At 34.5% G+C, this 23387-nt stretch overlaps 1 protein-coding gene across 3 annotated transcripts in view; it reads left to right on the top strand.

Moving 5' to 3' along the window:
• The window catches only part of DOP1A (DOP1 leucine zipper like protein A), a 110368-nt gene that overhangs the window by 37471 nt on the left and 49510 nt on the right, over positions 1–23387 (top strand). For all 3 annotated transcript variants that reach the window (XM_060030284.2, XM_060030281.2, XM_060030280.1), the window contains exons 6-13: positions 3033–3127; positions 10700–10799; positions 11547–11656; positions 12584–12692; positions 13919–14039; positions 16216–16335; positions 18072–18186; positions 18900–19133. In XM_060030284.2, coding sequence (XP_059886267.1) covers positions 3033–3127; positions 10700–10799; positions 11547–11656; positions 12584–12692; positions 13919–14039; positions 16216–16335; positions 18072–18186; positions 18900–19133 — 1004 coding nt within the window. The remainder of the gene's footprint in view (positions 1–3032; positions 3128–10699; positions 10800–11546; positions 11657–12583; positions 12693–13918; positions 14040–16215; positions 16336–18071; positions 18187–18899; positions 19134–23387) is intronic.

Raw genomic sequence — 23387 nt, 5'->3', positions numbered from 1 at the left:
CCTCTTTTTTTTACATTTTTATTTTATATCGGAATATAGTTGATTTATAATGTTAGTCTCAAGTGCACAGCAACATGATTCAGTTATACATATACATATATCTATTCTTTTTCAAATTCTTTTCCCATTTAGATTTTTTTTTTTTTTTTCGGTACACGGGCCTCTCACTGCTGTGGCCTCTCCCGTTGTGGAGCACAGGCTCCGGACATGCAGGCTCAGCGGCCATGGCTCAGGGGCCCAGCCTCTCTGTGGCATGTGGGATCTTCCTGGACTGGGGCACGAACCCGTGTCCCCTACATCGGCAGGTGGACTCTCAACCACTGCGCCACCAGGGAAGCCCTCCCATTTAGATTATTACAGAATCTTGAGTAGAGTTCCCTGTGCTATACAGTAGGTCTTTGTTGGTTATCTGTTTTAAGTAAGTAGTGTGTATATGTTAATCCCAACCTCCTAATTTATCTCTTCCCCCCACCTTCCCCCTTTGGTAACCATAAGTTTGTTTTTTAAGTCTGTGAGTCTATTTCTGTTTTGTAAATAAATTCATTTGTATCATTTTTTTAAGATTCCTTATATAAGCAATATCGTATGATACTTGTCTTTCTCTGTCTGACTTACTTCACTTAGTATGATAATCTCTATGTCCATCCATGTTGCTGCAAATAGCATTAGTATGATAATCTCTATGTCCATCCATGTTGCTGCAAATGGCATCATTCTCTTTAATGGCTGAGTAATATTCCATTGTATATATGTACCACATCTTCTTTATCCAGACATATATCCTTATTTCTTGAGAAAATACATAGGAATGGGATTCCTGCTTTATAAGGTAAATATATGTTTAACTTTTTTTTATAACAGCTTTATTGAGATATAATTCACATACCATGAAATTTATCCTTTTGAATTGAACAGTTCAGTGGTTTTTAGTATATTCACAAAGTTGTACAACTATCACCACTAATTTGAGAACATTTTCGTCACCCCAGAAAGAAACCCCATCTGTACCATTAATCACATCACATTTTCCCTCACTCCTGTCCCTAGCAACCACTGTCTATATTCTGTTTCTATAGATTTGCCTATTCTGGACATTTCATATAAATAAAATATATGATATGTAGTCTTTTATGAATAGCTTCTTTCACTTACCATAATATTTTCAAGATTTGTTCATATTGAAGCATGTACTTCATTCCTTTTAATAGCTGATTAATATTCTGTTTGGATATAGCACATTTTATTTATCCATCATTCAGTTGATTACAGTTTGGGTTACTTCTCCTTTTTGGCTCTTAAGGAATAATTCTTTATGAACATTCATGCATAAGTTTTTGTGTAGACATAAGTTTTTGTATCTTCGAGATATACACCTAACAGTGGGATTACTGGGTCATATGGTAACTGTGTTTAACTTTTTGAGGAACTGGCAAACTCTTTTCCAAAGTTACTGTACCGATTTACATTCCAATTAGCAATATACGAGGGTTCCCTTTTCTCTACATCCATTTCAATACTTGTTACTGTCTGTCTTTTTTATTATAGCCATCCTAATGGGTTTGAAGTGTTATCTCATTGTGGTTTTGATTTTCATTTCCCTAATGATTAATGATGTTGAACGTATTTGTGGTTATTGGCCATCTTTAAATCTTTGGAGAAATGTCTGTTCAAATTCTTTGCCCATTATTTAAATTGGTTTATTTCTCTTTTTGTTGTTATGTTGTAGGAGTTCTCTATACATTTTGGATATTAAATTCTTGTCATATATATGATTTAAAAATATTTTCTCCCATTCAGTTGTCTTCTCACTTTCTTGATAGTGTCCTTTGAAGCACAAAAATTTTAATTTTGATCAAATCCAATTTATCTGTTTTCTTTTTTGTCATTTGTGCTTTTGGTGTTAGATATTATCTAAGAAATTGTGTCTAATCTAAGCTCAAACAGATTTACTTTTATATTTTCTCCTAATATATGTTTTAAGGTTATAAGAAACTACCAAACTATTTTCCAAATGTATTGTTACATTTCCTTTTAATGACTTAATGGAAGTTTTAAAGAAGTCATTTTTTAAAATTTCTTTAAAAATCAAGTGCCATAATTGGATAACTGTTTATAATACATCACAGTCAAAGGACTAACCTCCTTATTATTCAAAGAGCTACGTAAATAAATAAGTAAATATTAACAGTCAAGTAGGAAAATTGATTTGAACAGAAAGTTAACCTAAGGAAATAAAAATAATTCAAAGGTACGAAAAAATTCTCAGTGTTATTTGTAAGAAGAGAAATAAAAATTTAAACTGTATGAAGATACCCATTTTCATATATCAGATTGACAAAAACAAGAAACGTGTGGGTTAACATGGAAAAACAAATTGTCACACAGAGCTGGTGAGAATATAAATATACATAACCTTAAGACAAAGCATTACACTATTTAAATTGCAACTGCGTATATCACAGTATCTGGCAATTCTGCTTTGAAAGATTTATCCTGTAGGTGTGCTTGTATATTATGTAAGTATATTGCAACATTACTTACAATAGTAAATGGTTGTAAGCAGTATAAATGTTCATCATTAGGAGCCTAGTTAAATAAATAAGAATTCATCTATGAAAGGAAGTATTTCTTTGGATATAAAAAATGAAGTTCTTTATGTAGTGTTAAGGAAAGCTCTGCAGAGTATGTTGTTAAATGAAAAAGGCAGAGTTTGGGATTATGCATGCATTTTTTTTTTTACTTATATTTGCAGAAAGTATTCACTGGTATTCTTGATTGTTTACACAAACAAAACTGGGTGGTTGGAAACAGATGGGGGTGAACCTTTTGGCTATGTACTCTTTTGTGCTCCTTAATTTTAAACTATTATATTTACCTATTCAAAACAATGTACAAATGTGTAATTAGTGATAAAAGAAACTTGGAAACATACTTCTGTTTTTTGAGGAAAATGAAGCATTGTTACATTTTCATGGTAACTATTTCCCAGGGTAATACACAATAGATACTAAAGACTCTCTTATTTTAGGTAGAAGCGGTAAGCACTTCGGTGCAGGATTCAAGTGTACTGGTACAGAGAAGCACACTGGACCTCATACTCTTCTGTTTTCCATTCCACATGAGTCAGGTAAAACAGTAATGCCAGTATCAACATAAGGCATTCTTTAGACATTCATAGATTCCTGATGTGTAGTTATTTTTAAAATTGGATTTAAGTTGTATTCTCTTGTTTTATAAACCAGTAAGTACATAGAAAACAAGTTCCCTTTTTAAGGAGTGGAATTTGTGAAATTTTGGGGAAAATAAGATTTATTGATTTGGATAAGAATATGAAGAATTAAATAGATTATTTCATACCTTTAAAAAAAAAGTTTTAACCTTTAAAAAGCAAGAGGTATTGTTATTCATTGCTAGCTGTGAGTAAGCCAAGACTCTGAGACCCAGGCCTTCTACCTAGCTCTTATCTCTGTCCTAATGTCATCTTTTCTTCGTTTGGTGATTTGGGGGATGTATGTCAGACCCTTAGCAGAGTTGGCTGTAATTTGAAAGCCAAATATTTAGTTACTCTGACATTCTCTAGTCCAGTTGAAATTTGAACAAGGGTTTGAACTGCACAGGTCCACTTATATGCAGATTTTTTTTCAGTAGTAAATACTACAGTACTACAGAATCCATGGTTTTTTGAATCCTAGGATATGAAACTGTGGATATGGAGGGCCGACTGAAATTATGCTTGGATTTTCCATTAACTGTCGACACTCTTAACCCCCTCTTTGTTCATGGGTCAACTGTACTTTCGTGACAGATGAGAATAACTCACTTAAATCGTAAATGAAGCTGGAACTTAATTTAATTACTATCCTCATTTTTTAAGGAAGTGATCTAAATTCTTTTGAGTTCTAAATTATGATGAGCAATTTAGAGCGCCAATGTGTAAGTATTCAGAATGGTGGAACTACATACCTAACAAATGTAATAAGAAATGGAAAACTTTTACCTCGGAAAAGTAAGTTTGTTTCTAAAATGTCATTAGCAGAAAAGACTATTATTTGGGATTTTGTAAGAGCTGTGGTTAGTAGATAACTAGTGAATTTTCATTATAATTGGCCATGCTCAAATTTTTCTTTTATTACTTTATTCAGGTTGAAATTGAGTTACTAATAATTGAAGAATCTTACACTTCATTGCCTATACTGTTCCCTAGTAATAGGAACAGTATATTTATACGGGTGGGACATAAACCACCCCCAGTTTCTATTTTAAGACTTGCCATCCTTAAGCCAAGGGCCTTTATTCTGCCTCTGGCTTTTCACAAAAACGGCTGCTGTGGCATATTGGTGTAGTCTGAACTTACCAGTAGAGAGGTGGGCAAGCAGCCTGCAAGATAAGAATGATTTTTTACGATGGCTTCACAGGCGAATTCTGTTAAACATTTAGAGAAGAGCTAACACCTATCCTTCTCAAACTCTTCCAAAATATAACAGAGGGAGGAACACTTTCAAACTCATTCCACGAGGCCACCATCACCCTGATACCAAAACCAGACACAGATGTCACAAAGAAAGAAAACTACAGGCCAATATCACTGATGAACATAGATGCAAAATCCTCAACAAAATACTAGCAAACAGAATCCAACAGCACATTAAAAGGATCATACACCATGATCAAGTGGGGTTTATCCCAGAAATGCAAGGATTCTTCAGTATACACAAATCAATCAGTGTGATACACCATATTAACAAATTGAAGGAGAAAAACCATATGATCATCTCAGTCGATGCAGAGAAAGCTTTCGACAAAATTCAACATCCATTTATGATAAAAACCCTCCAGAAAGTAGGCATAGAGGGAACTTTCCTCAACATAATAAAGGCCATATGTGACAAACCCACAGCCAACATCGTCCTCAATGGTGAAAAACTGAAACCATTTCCACTAAGATCAGGAACAAGACAAGGTTGCCCACTCTCACCACTCTTATTCAACATAGTTTTGGAAGTTTTAGCCACAGCAATCAGAGAAGAAAAAGAAATAAAAGGAATCCAAATCAGAAAAGAAGAAGTAAAGCTGTCACTATTTGCAGATGACATGATACTGTACATAGAGAAGCCTAAAGATGCTACCAGAAAATTATTAGAGCTAATCAATGAATTTGGTAAAGTAGCAGGATACAAAATTAATGCACAGAAATCTCTGGCATTCCTATACACTAATGATGAAAAATCTGAAAGTGAAATTAAGAAAACACTCCCATTTACCACTGCAACAAAAAGAATAAAATACCTAGGAATAAACCTACCCAGGGAGACAAAAAACCTGTATGCAGAAAATCATAAGACACTGATGAAAGAAATTAAAGATGATACAAATAGATGGAGAGATATACCATGTTCTTGGATTGGAAGAATCAACATTGTGAAAATGACTCTACTACCCAAAGCAATCTACAGATTCAATGCAATCCCTATCAAACTACCAATGGCATTTTTCACAGAATTAGAACAAAAACTTTCACAATTTGTATAGAAACACAAAAGACCCCGAATAACCAAAGCAATCTTGAGAACAAAAAACGGAGCTGGAGGAATCAGGCTCCCTGACTTCAGACTATACTACAAAGCTACAGTAGTCAAGACAGTATGGTACTGGCACAAAAACAGAAATATAGATCAATGGGACAAGATAGAAAGCCCAGAGGTAAACCCACGCACATATGGTCACCTTATCTTTGATAAAGGAGGCAAGAATATACAATGGAGAAAAGACAGCCTCTTCAATAAGTGGTGCTGGGAAAACTGGACAGGTACATGTAAAAGTATGAAATTAGAACACTCCCTAACACCATACACAAAAATAAACTCAAAATGGATTAAAGACCTAAATGTAAGGCCAGACACTATCAAACTCTTAGAGGAAAACATAGTCAGAACACTCTATGACATAAATCACAGCAAGATCCTTTTTGACCCACCTCCTAGAGAAATGGAAATAAAAACAAAAATAAACAAATGGGACCTAATGAAACTTAAAAGCTTTCGCACAGCAAAGGAAACCCTAAGCAAGACGAAAAGACAACACTCAGAATGGGAGAAAATATTTGCAAATGAAGCAATTGACAAAGGATTAGTCACCAAAATTTACAAGCAGCTCATGCAGCTCAATATCAAAAAAACAAACAACCCAATCCAAAAATGGACAAAAGACCTAAATAGACATTTCTCCAAAGAAGATATCCAGATTGCCAACAAACACATGAAAGGATGCTCAACATCATTAATCATTAGAGAAATGCAAATCAAAACTACAATGAGATATCATCTCACACCAATCAGAATGGCCATCATCAAAAAATCTAGAAACAATAAATGCTGGAGAGGGTGTGGAGAAAAGGGAACACTCTTGCACTGTTGTTGGGAATGTAAATTGATACAGCCCGTATGGAGAACAGTATGGAGGTTCCTTAAAAAACTGAAAGTAGAAGTACCATATGACTCAGCAATCCCACTACTGGGCATATACCCTGAGAAAACCATAACTCAAAAAGAGTCATGTGCCAAAATGTTCATTGCAGCTCTGTTTACAATAGCCAGGACATGGAATCAACCTAAGTGTCCATCAACAGATGAATGGATAAAGAAGATATGACACATATATACAATGGAATATTACTCAGCCATAAAAAGAATCGAAATTGAGTTATTTGTAGTGAGGTGGATGGACCTAGAGTCTGTCATACAGAGTGAAGTAAGTCAGAAAGAGAAAAACAAATACCGTATGCTAACACATATATATGGAATCTAAGGGAAAAAAAAAAACTCATGAAGAACCTAGGGGCAAGACGGGAATAAAGACACAGACCTACTAGAGTATGGACTTGAGGATATGGGGAGAGGGAAGGGTAAGCTGTGACAAAGTGAGAGAGTGGCATGGACATATATACACTACCAAACGTAAAATTGATAGCTAGTGGGAAGCAACCACATAGCACAGGGAGATCAGCTCGGTGCTTTGTGACCACCAGAGGAGTGGGATAGGGAGGGTGGGAGGGAGGGGAGACGCAAGAGGGGAGAGATATGGGAACATATGTATATGTATAACTGATTCACTTTGTGATAAAGCAGAAACTAACACACCATTGTAAAGCAATTATACTCCAATAAAGATGTGAATGAATGAAAGGAAGGGAGGGAGGGAGGGAGGGAGGAAAGAAAGAAAAGAAAGAAAGAAAGAAAGAAAGAAAAAGAAAGAGAAAGAAAAAGAAAGAAAGAAAGAAGAAAGAAAACAAAGATTATGGCAAAGAAATATGTGGCTCAAAAGCCTAAAATGTTTATTAAAAAAACTTATTAACCTTTACTGTTAAACATTCCCATTGTTTTCTTCCCTTTCAAACTTTCAACGCTATTAGTCCTTCAATATACTGATAGATGATTCAGCAAGATCTGAAGAATTAAGTCATGGTAGACTTTAATTGACACGAACAATGTCATCTCACTAGACCAGTACTTCTCAACCTTTTTTCAGCCTGAGCTTCTTTCAGTACTTTCTTACTCTACCACCTCTGTATCCCTACCAACCAAAAAGATTTTCTCTGCCTTCCTTCTGTAATTTGTATTATGAAAACAATAGCTGTGATGAATATGTTTTTTTAAAAGTACATACTCCACCCAGACCAATTCTAATACTCTTCCCCCCCATTACTATACCATATTATTAGATTACCTTAGAAAAAGGATCAAAGGATCATAACAGAGTATTCTTTGTTCCCCACTTTCCTCCTTTCCATGTCTTGCATGTAATAAACTCATAACAAGTATTGATTGTAATGGTAATTTAAGAGAGCCTTCATTAACTTATCCCAAAAAGAGTGATTGCTGTTAGGAGTGTTAGCACTTTACAAGTTTATTAGACTCTCTTTATTAATTTTATGGAAAGTTGACCCTAATCTCTAGAAGTTAGACCTTTAATTGAGATTATAATAGAATTTTTTTCCATATTAGCAATACGTAGTGATGTCAGTAGTAATCAAGAAGTGACTTCTTACTTTCTTAGGAAAGTAAGTTTTTCTCTCAAAATAAGATTGGAAGACATTAGTACTTCTCATATCTTGTGACAATATCTGTGACCTACATGTATCTGAGGTTAAATAGGTAGATCAGGAGTTCTTTGGTTTCAGGACCCCATTACACTCTTTAAAAATATTGAGGATCCTAAAAATTCTTTTGCTTATGTAGGTTAGATCTATCTATGTTTATCATATTATAAATTAAAACTGGCAAATTTTAAAATATTTACTAATTCATTTAAAATAACAATAACAAAGTTATCACATGAGTACAAATAATATTTTATGAGAGTATTTTCCAACACGTTAAAAAAATTAGTAGATTAGCATTGTTTTCTATTTTTTGAAAATCTCTTTAATGTCTGGTCTAATAGTAGAAAGCAGAATGCTCGTATCTACTTCAGCATTCACTCTGTTGTGATTTTTTTCTTTTGATTGAAGTATATGGATAAAATTTGATCTCACACAGATACTAGTTGGAAAAGGAAGGAGTATTTCAATAGCCTTTTTTGTTAAAATAGTATATTTTTCTTTGATACTACACCAAAACTCAACAAGCCATAGTTTTTTTAAAAATTAGTTGTAATATGAAGTCTAAAACCATATCAATGAACTTTTCATAGTGTGTTTCATTAAAATCCACTGGTCTGTCTTGCACTTTGAATAGATCTTTTACCCATACATGCTTTTGTAACATCATGATTGGTTGTTTGGAAAGTGTTGTTTTACTGAATTATGTATATGTCCCAAGTGTTAACACAACAACAATCACATTTACTAGTATCACCACTGATCTCATCAGTAAAGTTTGTTAGGTATTGGGAAGCTTTCAAGCCAGTTCGGTTCAGTTCAATATAATTTCAAGCCAAATACAAATTTTCCAAAATTCTAGTTTTCTCTTGGAAGCTTAAATTTTATTATTTGTAATAATGAATATTAATTGTTTTCCCTTGAAGTGACAGGCTCAGTTTGTTTATTTTTGAGAAAATGTCTGCCAGGTGTCCAAGCCTGAATAATCATAGATCGTATCAGTCATTCTTTCAGGTAAAAGTGATATTCTGTGACAAAAAGCTGGTAGTTCACCTCACAATTCAAATAGTCACACAAATGCTTTTTCTCGAGACATCCATCATGCTTCAGTTTACAGTAGGAGTGCTTTATGTATACTCCTTTCATTACACAGAATATTAAAAGGCAGGTACTCAAGAGTCAGTATTTAATAAAATAAATGTTTGCTGTTTAATCAGCATTCTTAAGTGAAAATGTTTTTTCTTTTTTTGTTTTTGACTTTTACTGTAAATACATAACAGTAAAAAATACAATGACTACAAGTACAGTGGATGCCACTGCTGGTACTGCTTCTTTTTGTGTTAAGATGCCAGCAGTTTTACCCAGTATTGCATGATCAGAGGAAATGTTAACACATCAAAAAAGGCAAATAACATCTTGGTATTGTTTTATATATTTTTTTTACCTTGTGGTCCTCCTGGAAGGCTCTTAGAGATCCCCAGGAGTGTGGGAACCGCCGTTTGAGAATTGCTTAGGTGAATAGAAGACATCTGTGTTCAGATGCGTGACTGTATTTTGGCAGCTGTTGATGATCTGTGTTCTGTAACATGTCAGTTATTTCTCTAAGATTCCTTTAAACTAAGCAAGTTGGGTGAATTCCTTTCTAATACTGTCTGTCAAAAAGCATGGTGTAGTAAAAAGTTGGGTAGTCTGATTAAGGAGAGGTGCATTCACTATCAGCTGGGCACCAACAAGGCATTTAAGTACTTAGGCCCTGTGAGGCTCTGGTCCTTTATTCTAAAGTGGTTGTGAGACTAGGTGATTTCTACCCTACCTTCTAATGCTCAAATTCCCAAATTCTATTCTAAAGTGATTATCTAGTAATATTCTTAAAATTGCCAGCAATTTAATTAACTGCTTTCCTTTTTTCTTTTAACTTGAACCCTTTTAGCTAAAACCAGATCTCCTTTAGTAAATCATATTTTAAACATCTAATTAAGGCTATTAGGAAAGAGGCAAAGAAAAAAGTGAATTATTTCTCTTTAAAAGACCTTCAGTAAAATGAAAAAAAGAAATTAAGATTTGTTAAAGCTGGGTGATGGTTACAAAAAGGGTTCATTATATTGTTTTCTGTATTTCTCTGTGTTTGAAATACTACAGGATAAAAATTTTAAAAAGAACAAGAAATGAAAGACTTGGAATTGATGAAGATAGTGAACTTCTGAAGAGTTTATTTATAGTCAGTTGACACCACTACGAATGTGAAAGACTAAAGGCATATTATTTTCTTGTGTCTGTCCCTTCTGGCTCCAATTTCTTTGTTTCTGACAGATTTTGCTAATATTGGATAGGATAAAAAACTTTAAAATGGAGGTTAAACTATTTCAGTTATAGTTTTAGGTATGCAACTAAATAGCTGTGTTATCCAGCTTTTCTGTTTCCTAATCTGTAACATGGAAGTAATAATTCCTGTGTTTGAAAGATCAAATGAGATAATGTTGTGTGAAAGTACCTCATAAACCCTCAAGTTCTGAATGTACTGTGAGGTATTGTTTTTTTAAAGAGGAAAGAAAGTAATATATTTTTGTATGTGATTAAGTACAACCACATTCCCAACTATTGCAGGCCACTCGACCAGACATGATAAGGATCTTGTCAGCAGCCCTGCACGTAGTATTAAGGAGGGATATGTCCCTGAACCGAAGACTTTATGCCTGGCTTCTCGGTAAGTGTTTGATGTGTGTGGTCTTAGCTAGGAAAGGATGAAGGGAAATTTTCCATACATAAGTATTATCAAGTTTATGTATGTCCTAAATTAAGAAACTAAAAGTTTACTTAAATAGATAATAAAAATAAAGACAGTATGAGTTGTGTATGGTATGAAGAAATCTCAAAAGCTTCTTAGTTGAAGAAGCTGTTTTAATCTATAGGTCATGTTCCCTTTGACAAGATTTTTTTCCCTTTATAAATTGAGGCTATTATACTCCAAGTATGTAGACAAAGAAGGATAAATTCATAATCAAAATAATGACGTAATATCCAAAACTTGAAAGGAATCAGGACTAGTACTCCTGTCCCACACATGGTACCTGTCTCCCACTCAGGCAGTAAAATATTGTGTACACTTTGTTCTTCCATACTTTTTGTGAGTGTTTGGCCTGTCTTCACAACTCTTTACTGCCTAGAGTGAGAAGACACAATATAACTTATTTTGGATTTTCTGAATCTTCAGTTCTTTCACTGTTTGAAAAAAACCAAGATAATTCTGGAAGTTTACTATGATACTCACTTATGTATTGAATTGGTTTCCCTTTATTAAACTATCTAAAATGATCTCTCTTGCTGACATTGATTGGGCTACTAATTGGTAAGTGTTTAGTGCTGTTTTTGAGATATTTGCTGTTTTGGTATTTAGTGAACAACAGTTTTAAGAATTCCATTTTAATTTATTTTACAATTTGTTTCCATGGAGGTTTTGATAACAACGGTGCTATCATAGGACCCAGAAGCACAAGACACAGCAATCCTGAAGAACACGCTACTTACTATTTCACTACCTTTTCAAAAGAGTTGTTGGTTCAGGTAATGGATGCTTTCATTTTATTTTTTGGTTACTCCGTGACCACTGTAGTTACTCAACAAATAACAAATAAGACAAAGTCCTGCCTTGAATTAATTTACAGTTGAAGGGGTGGAGACAAGACTCACAGACTTCCTAAGAATGACTGTAACAAGCAAATGGCTGCAATGAAATAAGTAAGTAATGGTAAGCTAGACTCACTTCTGTGTAAGTCCTGAGATCTTTTTCTTCATTTACTTTGTTTTCATGAGTTCATCACAACATAGTTGCAGCTTCTCACCTGTCTGCCCTATGGAAGTTGGAGCTCTTCCAAAAATGAGCCAGGACCTGTGTTATTTACTCTGAAATTCCAGGGAAATTTGGGTTGCAACAAGAATTTAAATGTTAAAACTACTTTTGTAATGGAAATATTAAAATGATCTATAGGCTTATTTCATATTATTTTTACTTCAATTAAATTTATTCAAGATATCTTAAACTGAGAGAGTACATGGTATCTGAAACAGTTTGAAATAAGTGAAGTTATAAGAATACAGTTTTGAGTTACTAATGAGGAAATAATTGCATAATAGTAGATACTGCCATGATAATGAGTGATAGTTTGGGGCATGTTGACAGTCAAGAGGAACATTTTTATCTTTTAGGAAATCAGATAATTCATGAATTTATTTTTCTAGATTTTCTTCACATTTTCTCTAGAAAAAAAGGTGGAAAAGTTAAGCCCTTTCTTCTTCTGTCAAGAGAAATGAATATAACTTTTCTTTTCCCCCAGCAGAGGAAAAAAGCCAACTTCAGCAAAAGAACTTCAGAAAAGCAATAGGAGATGTAAATCTCTGTTTACATATGGTTGTATATAAAAATATTTTTCTTAAGAAAAAATCTTTGAATTTGTTTACTTAAATGACTAATGTACTTTTTCTTCTTTGAAGGCGATGGTGGGGATCTTACAAGTGAATGGATTTGGAGAAGAGAGCACTTTAATGCAGGATCTAAAACCTTTTCGTATTTTAATCAGTTTACTGGACAAACCTGAGCTAGGTAATATATACTATCCTAACTATCCTAGGGCGTAAGATCATATGTGGTTGTTTTGTATTGCTTCATGATAAATATAAGACAAAGTCATTACTTAGAAAAATTTCTGTATTTTGAGGTGGCCTTTAAATACAGGTTCTCAACAATTCCTTACCTAAAATTCACTCTAGAACATTAAGAAGATACAGATGTACATTCAGCTGGTATGTTATCATATGTCTACCCTGTACTACGTAGGTAGCAGAGGAGTCACCTTAAAGGTGCTCTCTAAGCCCCTCTTAATCCTGATTAAGGTACTGAAATCGAAACACTGATGATCTGTCATGACTATCTTATAGTTCACAGAATTCAAGGATTTGAGCAAAAGTATTTTAGTCATACCCCTCAACCTTCTTCCCCACATCCCCTTTGTTGTATGTGTTTTCCCTTTCTTCACTGTGTACTTCTTATATACTAGATCTCTTGGGAAGATAGTTACGGCACCTGAGACAGAAATTAAGAAAAACTGAAAATATTAGCAATGATAAAGTGAAATAATTATGTAGTTTTATTAAATTATGTGCAGAAGTTTTTTTTCTTCTTTTTTTTAATGTACAGAAGTTTTAGCAAATATGCATAAGTTCTCTCACCAGCTCTTAAAAGAAAAATGAAAACATTTAAATATAAAAATAACTTGAGTTGTACCAGTGGCTCTATTACATGGTAATAGATGGAAGTTCAGGAAGTTTTCTGAGGAGATTGGCGTCTCTTATAGCAGTAAAGTTTAGCCTTGTGCACCTTTGTATTATTTTAATTAATAATAGTAATATAAGTTACATTCATTGAGTACTCATTATATTCCGGGAACCATGCTACCCATCTGACAGAATTTTTCCTGACCCTTACACTGATAGTCCCATAAGTTTGCTATTATCCTCATTCTGCATGAAGAAACCAAAGCTGAAAGAAGTTAAATAACTTGTCCAAGCTAATAGAGCTATTAACTGGCAAAACCAGTTTCCCTGATTTTGTCATTTCTATTACATCAACCTATATAGTTAGATAAACATTTGTTCAGTTCTTTGCTATTTTACTGTTAGCCTCTCAGGATGTGAAGTTTAGTTTCACTTCTGGAAAAAACATTATTTTTTCAAAATACCTGTTTTAAAGCATACTTTAATTGTGCCAATTTGTAGATAATCATGATTTGTAGTATTAATTATTGTCTTTAATGTGTATATTAATTTTAGGACCTGTAATTCTAGAAGACGTCCTCATTGAAGTGTTTAGAACATTGTATTCTCAGTGTAAAGCAGAATTGGATCTTCAGATGGAACCGCCCTTCAGCAAGGATCATGCTCAGTTAAGCAGGTGGATTACCAAAAAATTAAGCATGGCACAAAGGTCCTCCTTTATTAATATTTGTAAAGTAGACATTGCTATATGAAATTTGTGTTACGAATGAGTGAGTTTGATTTAAAGTATCGCTATATTTTAGTAATGTGAACTCTCATAATTAACTGCACTGACCTTTCAAACAGGCATGTGTAGCATGAGTGGTGTGTACAGTGCCACCACCTTCCAGGGTTGGTTCTCAGCCTCACCAGTTTAGAAAACTAAATTTTAGCAGTTAATGTGAAGATACAGATTCCAGGGAATTCATTCACACTTATCAAACTCACAAGAGATTAGCTTCCACATGTCAGTTAATAATGAAAGCTGTACCTTGCTTGGTAACCAGGCCTGGTAGTTTGCACGGGGTAGTGCCCTCCTGGTGCCTTGACACACTCAGGAGACCAAAGCATAGATCAGAAGAAGACTTGACCACAGAAATAAATGAATCAGAGGGCACTAGGTGTTCTTCAAAGACTTTTTTTCAAGTGATGGTTCTTTCTTCTTTCAAATTATTTCTATATATATATATGTGTGTGTGTGTATATATACACATTTTTTTTTTTAATCCGTGGGAGAAGTCATATAACATTAGCATATCCTCTTCTCTAAGTCAGTGGTAGATACATGCTGACAAAGTCTTACTTTTTCATTTCTTCTCTACTTTAAGGAGCCTACCTGTTTTCCAGTCTCATTTATCATTATGACAAAGGATCCAAGGCAACAATTTCTTTTACATACTTTGCATAATTTTATTTTATTAATTAATTAATTAATTTTTGGGGGCTGCACTGCGTGGCTTGTGGGATCTTAGTTCCCTGACCAGGGATTGAACCTGGGCAGAGTCCTAACTACTGGACCGCCAGGGAATTCTCACTTTGCATTTTATTAGTGTCACCTTGGTGACACTTTGGAGATAACCTGGGCTTTCCTAAAGCATACTTTTATATATTAAAACTTTTTAAGACAGTTTTTGATTTCTGATAAATATAATCCCCTCTGATTTTTGTTTGAGCCGTTAATATTGACTAACCTTGTACTCTGTTTCATTCTGTACACTGCCTGATAATTTATTTTGTCCCATAGAGTATTTAATTAGCCTTTCGTGCTATAACATGCTAGTTGTATTGACAGTACATCACTATATAGAAAAATAATTGTTTTAATTGTTAGAAAGGGTGACAGGAGATGGTAGTTAGGTGGGTATTTAATGGGCTAGAGGGCTCCCACTTGAAATAACGAAGTTATTTTTCCCTGATGGAATTACAGTAAAAGTGGCTATTGACAGGATTACTTCTTTTTGTTGTTATTGTTTTTTTCAACCTAAAAATAATAATTTGATTGAAACTCACCAAGATAAACTTAACCTTTCTCAAACAAATCCTGAATAGTACAGGAAAGCAGAGAAAATTCTTTCAGAATCAAGGCTGTCAAAATCAAATCACCGGGCCTTCCCTGGTGGCGCAGTAGTTAAGAATCCGTCTGCCAATACAGGGGACATGGGTTTGAACCCTGGTCCAGGAAGATCCCACATGCCGCGGAGCAACTAAGCCCATGTGCTACAACTACTGAGCCTGCACTCTAGAGCCCGCAAGCCACAACTACTGAACCTGCATGACACAACTACTGAAGCCCGTGCACCTAGAGCTCCACAAGAGAAGCCACCACAATGAGAAGCGTGCGCACCACAACGAAGAGTAGCCCTTGCTCACCACAACTAGAGAAAGCCCGCACGCAGCAACGAAGACCCAACATAACCAAAGATTAATTAATTAATTAATTTTTTAAAAATCACTCAGTTTATATGTGTCAAGGGAAACAAAGGAATTTAATGCCAAATTCACCATCAGGCTCTCAGAATAGTTCAAAAAGAACTTCTTGTTCTTCTGCTGAAAGCACAGCTATTTTTCTTATGCAAGGTTAATTTCTGATCTTGATCATACATTTGAGTTATGAAAACTCAAATTTGGAAAAATAACTACACATAAAGTGATAAAGTGACAGTAGATAAAAATTACTTGTTGCAATATTCTCACTAGCAAGTTTTCTAGCAAATACTTAGGAATATGTACTCCCCTAACAACATTCCACTCACATTTAAATTTGAAAACGTAGATGTTATATTTATCAGTTTTTGTTTTTTCTTTTTTTTTAGTAAATTAAGGGAAAATAAGAAAACAGCAGAACTGATTAAAACTGCCAACCTTCTCTTTAATTCCTTTGAGCCTTATTATATGTGGGATTATGTTGCACGTTGGTTTGAAGAATGTTGTAGGTACGTTAAACTGTTTTATTCATTTTCATTTAATAGCATTCAAAGCCAGTCTTTGTTATTTTTTTTTAAGTTCTTGAGTTTAATGAAAAGAATGTTCTTTTATACATTTTACTACTACTACTGACAACTATCATTTAATGGCCATAATCTGTCTCTACCATGTCACTCTAGAATACAGAATCATTGATTGTATAATCTTAGATTTGAAAAGGAGTTTAGAGATGAGTTATTCAATCACCAGCATAGATGAAAGATTTTCCCTCTCCAATCTATAGTAATCCAGTTTTTCTTTGTTGCAGAGAAAGTAGCAAATTTGTGGCTGGTGCCTCAGCACACTTTCCCAAAATGCTTCTCACTTTGAATAACAAAAAGGTCCTCGGTCACTTTTATGTTTTTAAAAACATAGAACCAGCCCATATTATCATCCACTCCTTAGGTTGTAAAGCTTAAAAAATGCTCAGAAAACCCAGTAATACTAGTGAACCTGGGTAGAATTTCTGTCTGGATTCTAGACCAAATTCTCTCAGCAGCAGATTAACCTCTCAAGCCTTGGGAGCATAGAGTCAACAAGTAAGCATTTATGATCTTGGGATTAGAAGTCTTTTATAAATATAAAATTAATCCCTTTAACGATTTAGAAAGTTGCTTGCTTACTCATTGAACAGCTACTGCGCACCCAGTGGAAAGGCACTATGCTAGACATATAGACAGTGCCTGTCTTCAAAGAGCTCACAGCAGGAACAAGTAAGACAGGCTCATGCATATTCCTAGTACTGTATTAAACTAAAGGTTATGGGTGCCTTAAGAGAGAGATTAAGATGTGGTAGGAATGTAGAGGAATTGTGGGTGTCTTTTCACCACCCGGCCCTGGCCCAGGTTTCTACTTTGTTTTCACATTCACAAACATACACATATACCCTTCTCTAGCTAACCTGGACTATTCCTTGAACAACATTAACTGAGCCTTCAGTGATGCTGCTGAGCTTTCACTCATGTTATTTTTTCGAAAATATTCTTCTCCCTAGTCCATCTGGTAAGGTCCTATAAAGAGGTCACCCCCTTTCAGAAGCCTTCTATGACTCCCTCAAATCTCCCATCAGAGTCAGCTTCTCCTACCCTATCACATGTTAGGTTATTTGTCTATAGGCTTATATTTCTTGCTGGCTAGGGACTGTAGCATATTCTTACTTTGTGTCTTCAGAGTGTAGGGCAGTGTATGGGCAGATAGGATTAATGTGATTTAATGTGCATATTTGTTGGAGGAATAACCTCTACTACTTGTATCAGAAGAGGCTTCTTAGAGGAGGTACCATTTGAAGGATGGCTGCATTCTGTATGTGAGAGAATGAGGCTGGGAGAGGGTGCCTATCCAGGGGGACAGGTTGGTATGAACAAAGGCCCTGAGGTTAGAAATCAAGTAGCAAATAGTCCATTTTAACTAGGAGATGAGATCTGTAGTGGGAGAAATAGGAAATAAGTCCCAAATAGAACCATCCAGAACACTTGGAAGTTCAGGATGGGTGTCATAGGGAGAGGTTCAGCCTAGGAATCTTGCTTTGGGAATTTTCCATGGAGAGATACAGTAGTGTCCTAGGGGAAAGGGAACATACTTCATCACAAGAAGTTAACCGTGTGCATCCCAATGTTGATATGACTCATTTAAAGAGCAATGATATCATCACATGTATTCACATCACTTGATAGGATACTTGATAAAGTGAATTTTGTCCTTTTAGGAGGACACAGCATGCCAGACTTCAGAGTGGGCCTGGAGATGTTAACGACTCATCTGAATTACAGCTGACCAATTTCTGCTTACTGGTGGATTTTTTGTTGGATATAGTTTCTTTGGTAAGATCACCCTGGTGAAAAAATATTGAGGAAATGTAATAACATAGTTCAAATATTTCATTTTGGAAATAGACCTCATCTTCAAATAAATATCATTTTTTAAATTAAATTGATTTCCCCCCTTTTGGTATAGCATTTTAAATAAAATTTTTGAAGTGTTTTGTCCTCTGACATACATTATATGTAATACATATACAATTCTTATATAATACATGGAATATATTTCATAATTGCATGTTATTGAAGTCTTACATGTTTAGTATATAATAGTCTAATGCTGCATTTGTATTCATTAATGATTCTATTAAATGAAGACTGTTGGAAATCTTTTCCCCTTTTCTCTCCTCAATTCTTTGCTTTCTCATTTTGAAGCCTACTAGAAGTATGAGGGTGCTGTGTCAGGTATGACATTCAGCCTGTTTTGTTTTTAACTGATTGTATTCACTTTTGTTATGTTATAATTTCAGTAATGTAACAGATAAAACTGGGGTTCTTTTGTAGTACATGCTTCGAAGTACTTAAATTGAGAATTTGGGAATAGAAATTTTATGTCATTAATAATAAATGACCATACAATGTTAATTAAGAGCATGGTACATATAAAATGAGTAAAATTATTTCTTTTTCTTATTTATTAATAAATTAAAAATTAAATAACATAACTTTGGAGTTATACACTGTATAAACTTTTGTCACTTCGCTTTTATTTTCAGGAGACTTATATTGAAATCCAGACAGAACACTTGCCCCAGTTGCTGCTCAGGATGATATCTGCTCTGACAAGCCACCTCCAGACATTGCACTTGACTGAACTCACAGATTCTCTCAGGCTTTGCTCAAAGATCCTTAGCAAGGTTCAACCTCCTCTGTTATCTGCCAGCACTGGAGGTGTGTTGCAGTTTCCAAATGGGCAGAACAACTCAGTCAAGGAGTGGGAAGACAAAAAGGTAACGTTTTGCTGTTATTTTTGGTACTAGACCAATTATATTTCTTCAAGGCAGAACAGTTTCTAACTAACATCACTTAACACATATTCATTTAAATATTCGTCAGTCTTTCCTAGTTCCCAGTGTTGTGGCAGTAGACCATCTTGTAGGCTTTTTTTTGGCTCTAGTGCAATTTAACTGTCTATATCCACACTTTGCAAAAGAAATATAACACAAGCAACATATATAATTTAAAATTTTCTGGTAGCTACAGTAAAAAAAAAAAAAAAATAGAACAGGTGAAAATAATTTTAATTGTATTTTACTTGGCCCATTAGAGCTAATATATTACCATTTCAACATGTAATCAATATAAAACATGTAACATAAAAAAATACTAGTCAGATATTTTACATTCTTTTTTTGTACTGTCTTCAAAATTCCACTGTGTATACTTACAGCACATTCAAATACTAAATTTTTATTAGAAGTACTTGGTCTATACTTAATTTCATAAAATTTACATTTAAAAAATTAAATTCTCATACCCAGGTTGTTCAAAACATACTTAAAAGTTTTCTCAGAACTAAATTAAGGATCACTTTTAAATTTTTAATTAAAATTAATTGCATTAAAAAATTTAGTTTCTTTGTCACATCAGCCACATTTCAAGAGCTCAATAGCCACATGTTGCTAGTAACTATCCTATTAAGCAGCAGGTTTATAATCCAAACTTTATTGGTCCTTTTCATATATATACACTAAGTTTTTGACATGTTCTTCTTGAAATCCAGAATCTTTTTGCTCTCCTCAGTCTTCCAGATTCTTAATGCTTACTTTATGATGTTGAATAGAATTGTAACACAGTTGACCCTTGAGCAACACAGGTCTGAACTGAGTGGGTCCACTTATATGTGGATTTTTTTTTCAATAATTGTATTGGAAAATTTTTTGGAGATTTGTGACTCTCTTTTGGAGATTTGAGAAAACTCTCAGACAAACCGCACAGCCTAGAAAAATCACAAAAATTAAGAAAAAGTTAGGTGTGTCATGAATGCATAAAATATACATAGATATACATATAACATACAAAATATGTTTTAATATATTATTTATGTTATCAGTAAGGCTTCCAGACAACAGTAAGCTTTTAGAAGTTAAGTTTTGGTTGTATCAAAAGTTACATGTGGATTTTTGACTGTATAGGGGTTCGGTACCTCTAACCCCTTCATTGCTCAGAGTCAACTATAATTTTAATGTCTGGCACTAGTAACATATTTAAATACCTATGAAATGAGTGTGGAAAAATCAGAAATTTAAAAGCTTTCAGGTTTATAATATTACATGTACTTTTTAGTAAATAGTAATGAAAACATTCACAGAATCATGTAATTCCGTTGAATTTAGGCACAGGGGCACTATGTCAAAAACAAGATTTAAAAATTTCTAGCATATAAGGTTATTACCTAAATTCTGTGGTTGTATAGTTGCCCTTACTTTTTTTTCAGTTGCTTTTTAATTTTGTCAGCCAGGCAAAATACATTATCAGGATGATCTCATACAGCCTTTTCCATCAAGTCTTAACCCTAGAACTTTTTTCTTGGACCTTCTAAATATATTGCCTTTCATGTATGAAATGAACATTACCCTCAAACAATTTAAATATATCCCAGGATTATCCCACATAAACTAAAACTAGTTTGTCTTATTTTCCTTCCTACCTGCTTATTACTTATATGTGACAGATATTGATTCTATTGTTGGACAGTTCATTTTGTAGTGCTGTTTTCCCTTAATTTACGCCTCTAGGATCTTAGGAATAAAACTAAAATAGATATTAGCTGTTATTGGTTTGGTTTTTATTTGAATGAGATTAGTGAAAGTAGGGGAGGGACCTTAGCAGTCTCTCAATAACATATTCAAATATGTGAATATTTACTATGTAGAAAACATCTGGAGGCACTTTATCGGTGGTTACAGGTAAAGTAAATGGGAACACCCATTCATATTAAATGAAAGAATTAAATAATACACTTTTTTAATATAATCGTTGATTAACCTTAGATATGCTTCCCCCCCCCCCTTTGGTCTTCCTGCCTGTTCCCAGGGTTTCTATGTTCTTTTCTATTTTTTACTGAAGCACAATGGTATTATCTTCACTGAGATGTCTAATATTGATCATATTTGAAAGCTGAGAGTATTTTCAGTATTCCTTTTTTTGAAATTGTAATTGAAGGAATGATTCTTTTAAAAATTATAAATCTTAATTTTTTCTCCATGCACTTAGTACATTTTTGTAAAATCAGTGTATTGCATCTCTATACCCAAATGTAATTCCTTTCTATTTTCAGAAAGATATTTTACTATAAAATAATCTGAACTATAGTTCCATAATATAGACCATACAACTGTTATAAATGTATGCAGGTGTAACTGAATTTATAGCATGAATTCTATTAATGTAATATCATCCATTGTTTTATAATCCTTATATGAGAAAGATTGATACAGAAATAATAATAAGCTAATGACAATTTTACCATTTAAATAAGACTTATTTTTTTTTAATTATTAATTTCAAAGGGGAAAAATCGACAAGTTCAGTTCTGTTGCCTCTAAACTTTGGCATTCTAATGTGAAAAGTTCTCATGCTGTTATAGAGACAGTGATCTGCTGTGGTGAAAGGAGGATGAAGTTTAGAATCATCTAATCTGAGCTCTTCTACCTACTAAGTTTATTTGCTATGACCTTGGGCGAGTTTTGTTTTGAACTTCCCTGAGCCTCAGTTTTCTTACCTTTGAAATAGAGAAAACAACCTCTCTTTGTTCAGCACCCACTCTATGTATCCAGCAGTGAACTAGGCACACCTAGGTGAACTTTGCCCTTCCTGGCCCCTTCTTTCTGCTTGGGAGACATATATTAAACAAATAATTGCATACTTAATTATAGTTGTGATAAATGTATGAAGGAAAGAATGGAGTGTTAGGAATGTGGGAAAGGGGTGATCAGACCTAGATTGGGGGCCACGAAAGGCTTTCTTGAGGACGGATTGTTTGAGTGAAGCTCTAGAGAAATCCAGGCGGGGGAGGTAGGAAGAAGAGAGCCCTTGACAGAGGAAGGAGAATTTGCACAGACTTTAGGCAAAAAGGAGTGCTGTGCAGACAGGGAGGGGACATGCTGCTGCTGAGGTAGGGAGGGGCCAAGTCTTACAGAGCCTTTTCACTGTACTAAGGCTTTTATTCTTTATCTTGAGAGCAATGGGAAGACACCGAAGGGAGAAAAGCAAGTGACATAATCAGATTTGTGTATTTGAAAAATTAGTCCGAGGGAGGGGATATAAGTATACGTTTAGCTGATTCACTTTGTTATACAGCAGAAACTAACACAACAGCGTAAAGCAATTATACTCCAATAACGATGTTAAAAAAAAAAGAAAAGAAAAATTACTCTGGCTGCAGTGTGGAGTATGGATCTGAGAAACAGAAATGGATGTGGGGAGACCTGCAGTAGTGCAGATGAGAGGTGGTGGTAACATGTACTTACAAGATGGGGGAGTAAAGACAGAAATGGACGGATCAGCCACATATTGCGGAGGAAAAATCAATAAGCTGTAGTAATGCATTGGTAGGGTAATGAGTGATCACTAACATTTATTGAAGATTTACTAAGTGGCAGGTTCTACACTGTCTTACTTAATCCTCATCGCAACTGTAAAATGTGGGAATTTGCCATCTCAATTACATAGATTAGGAGGTTTGGAGAGGTTCAGTAACTTGCCAGGGTTCGGAGAGGTTCAGTGACTTGCCAAGCGGGAAAGTGGCAGACTCTTAGCTGACTCATGGCCAGCACTCTTGACCACTGTACTGGAATGGATGTAAGGAAAGTGTGGAGGAGAGGTGGAGAAGGTACCAAGAATCGCCCCTAGATTTCTGCCTTCCTGTTTTGATGAAGGGTGGTGTCATTCACTGAGGCAGAGAACACCAGGTGAGGCCCAGCTTTGTAGCAGCAGAGCATTTAGTGTGTATATCTTCAGTGATCTTCCATAAGATCACATTTTAGTGATCTTACTCAAGTTCAAATTATGCTCTGGCACAGTCACCTCAGGAGTGTGTGATATGTATAGCTTTTGTTTACTTAAACTAAGCCAGAAAGTGTGCTTGACGATTGTACTCACCCTATCTTATAGAGAGGGAACAGTTAATCATTATTATTAATAACGATGAAGTTATTCTACTTCAGTAGCTGGTTCATTTTTTGTTTATACTGTAATTGTCT

Source organism: Delphinus delphis, chromosome 14 (genome assembly GCF_949987515.2).
Source record: "Delphinus delphis chromosome 14, mDelDel1.2, whole genome shotgun sequence".
Classification (NCBI taxonomy): Eukaryota; Metazoa; Chordata; class Mammalia; order Artiodactyla; family Delphinidae; genus Delphinus; species Delphinus delphis.
This window is presented reverse-complemented; position numbering and strand designations above follow the sequence as displayed.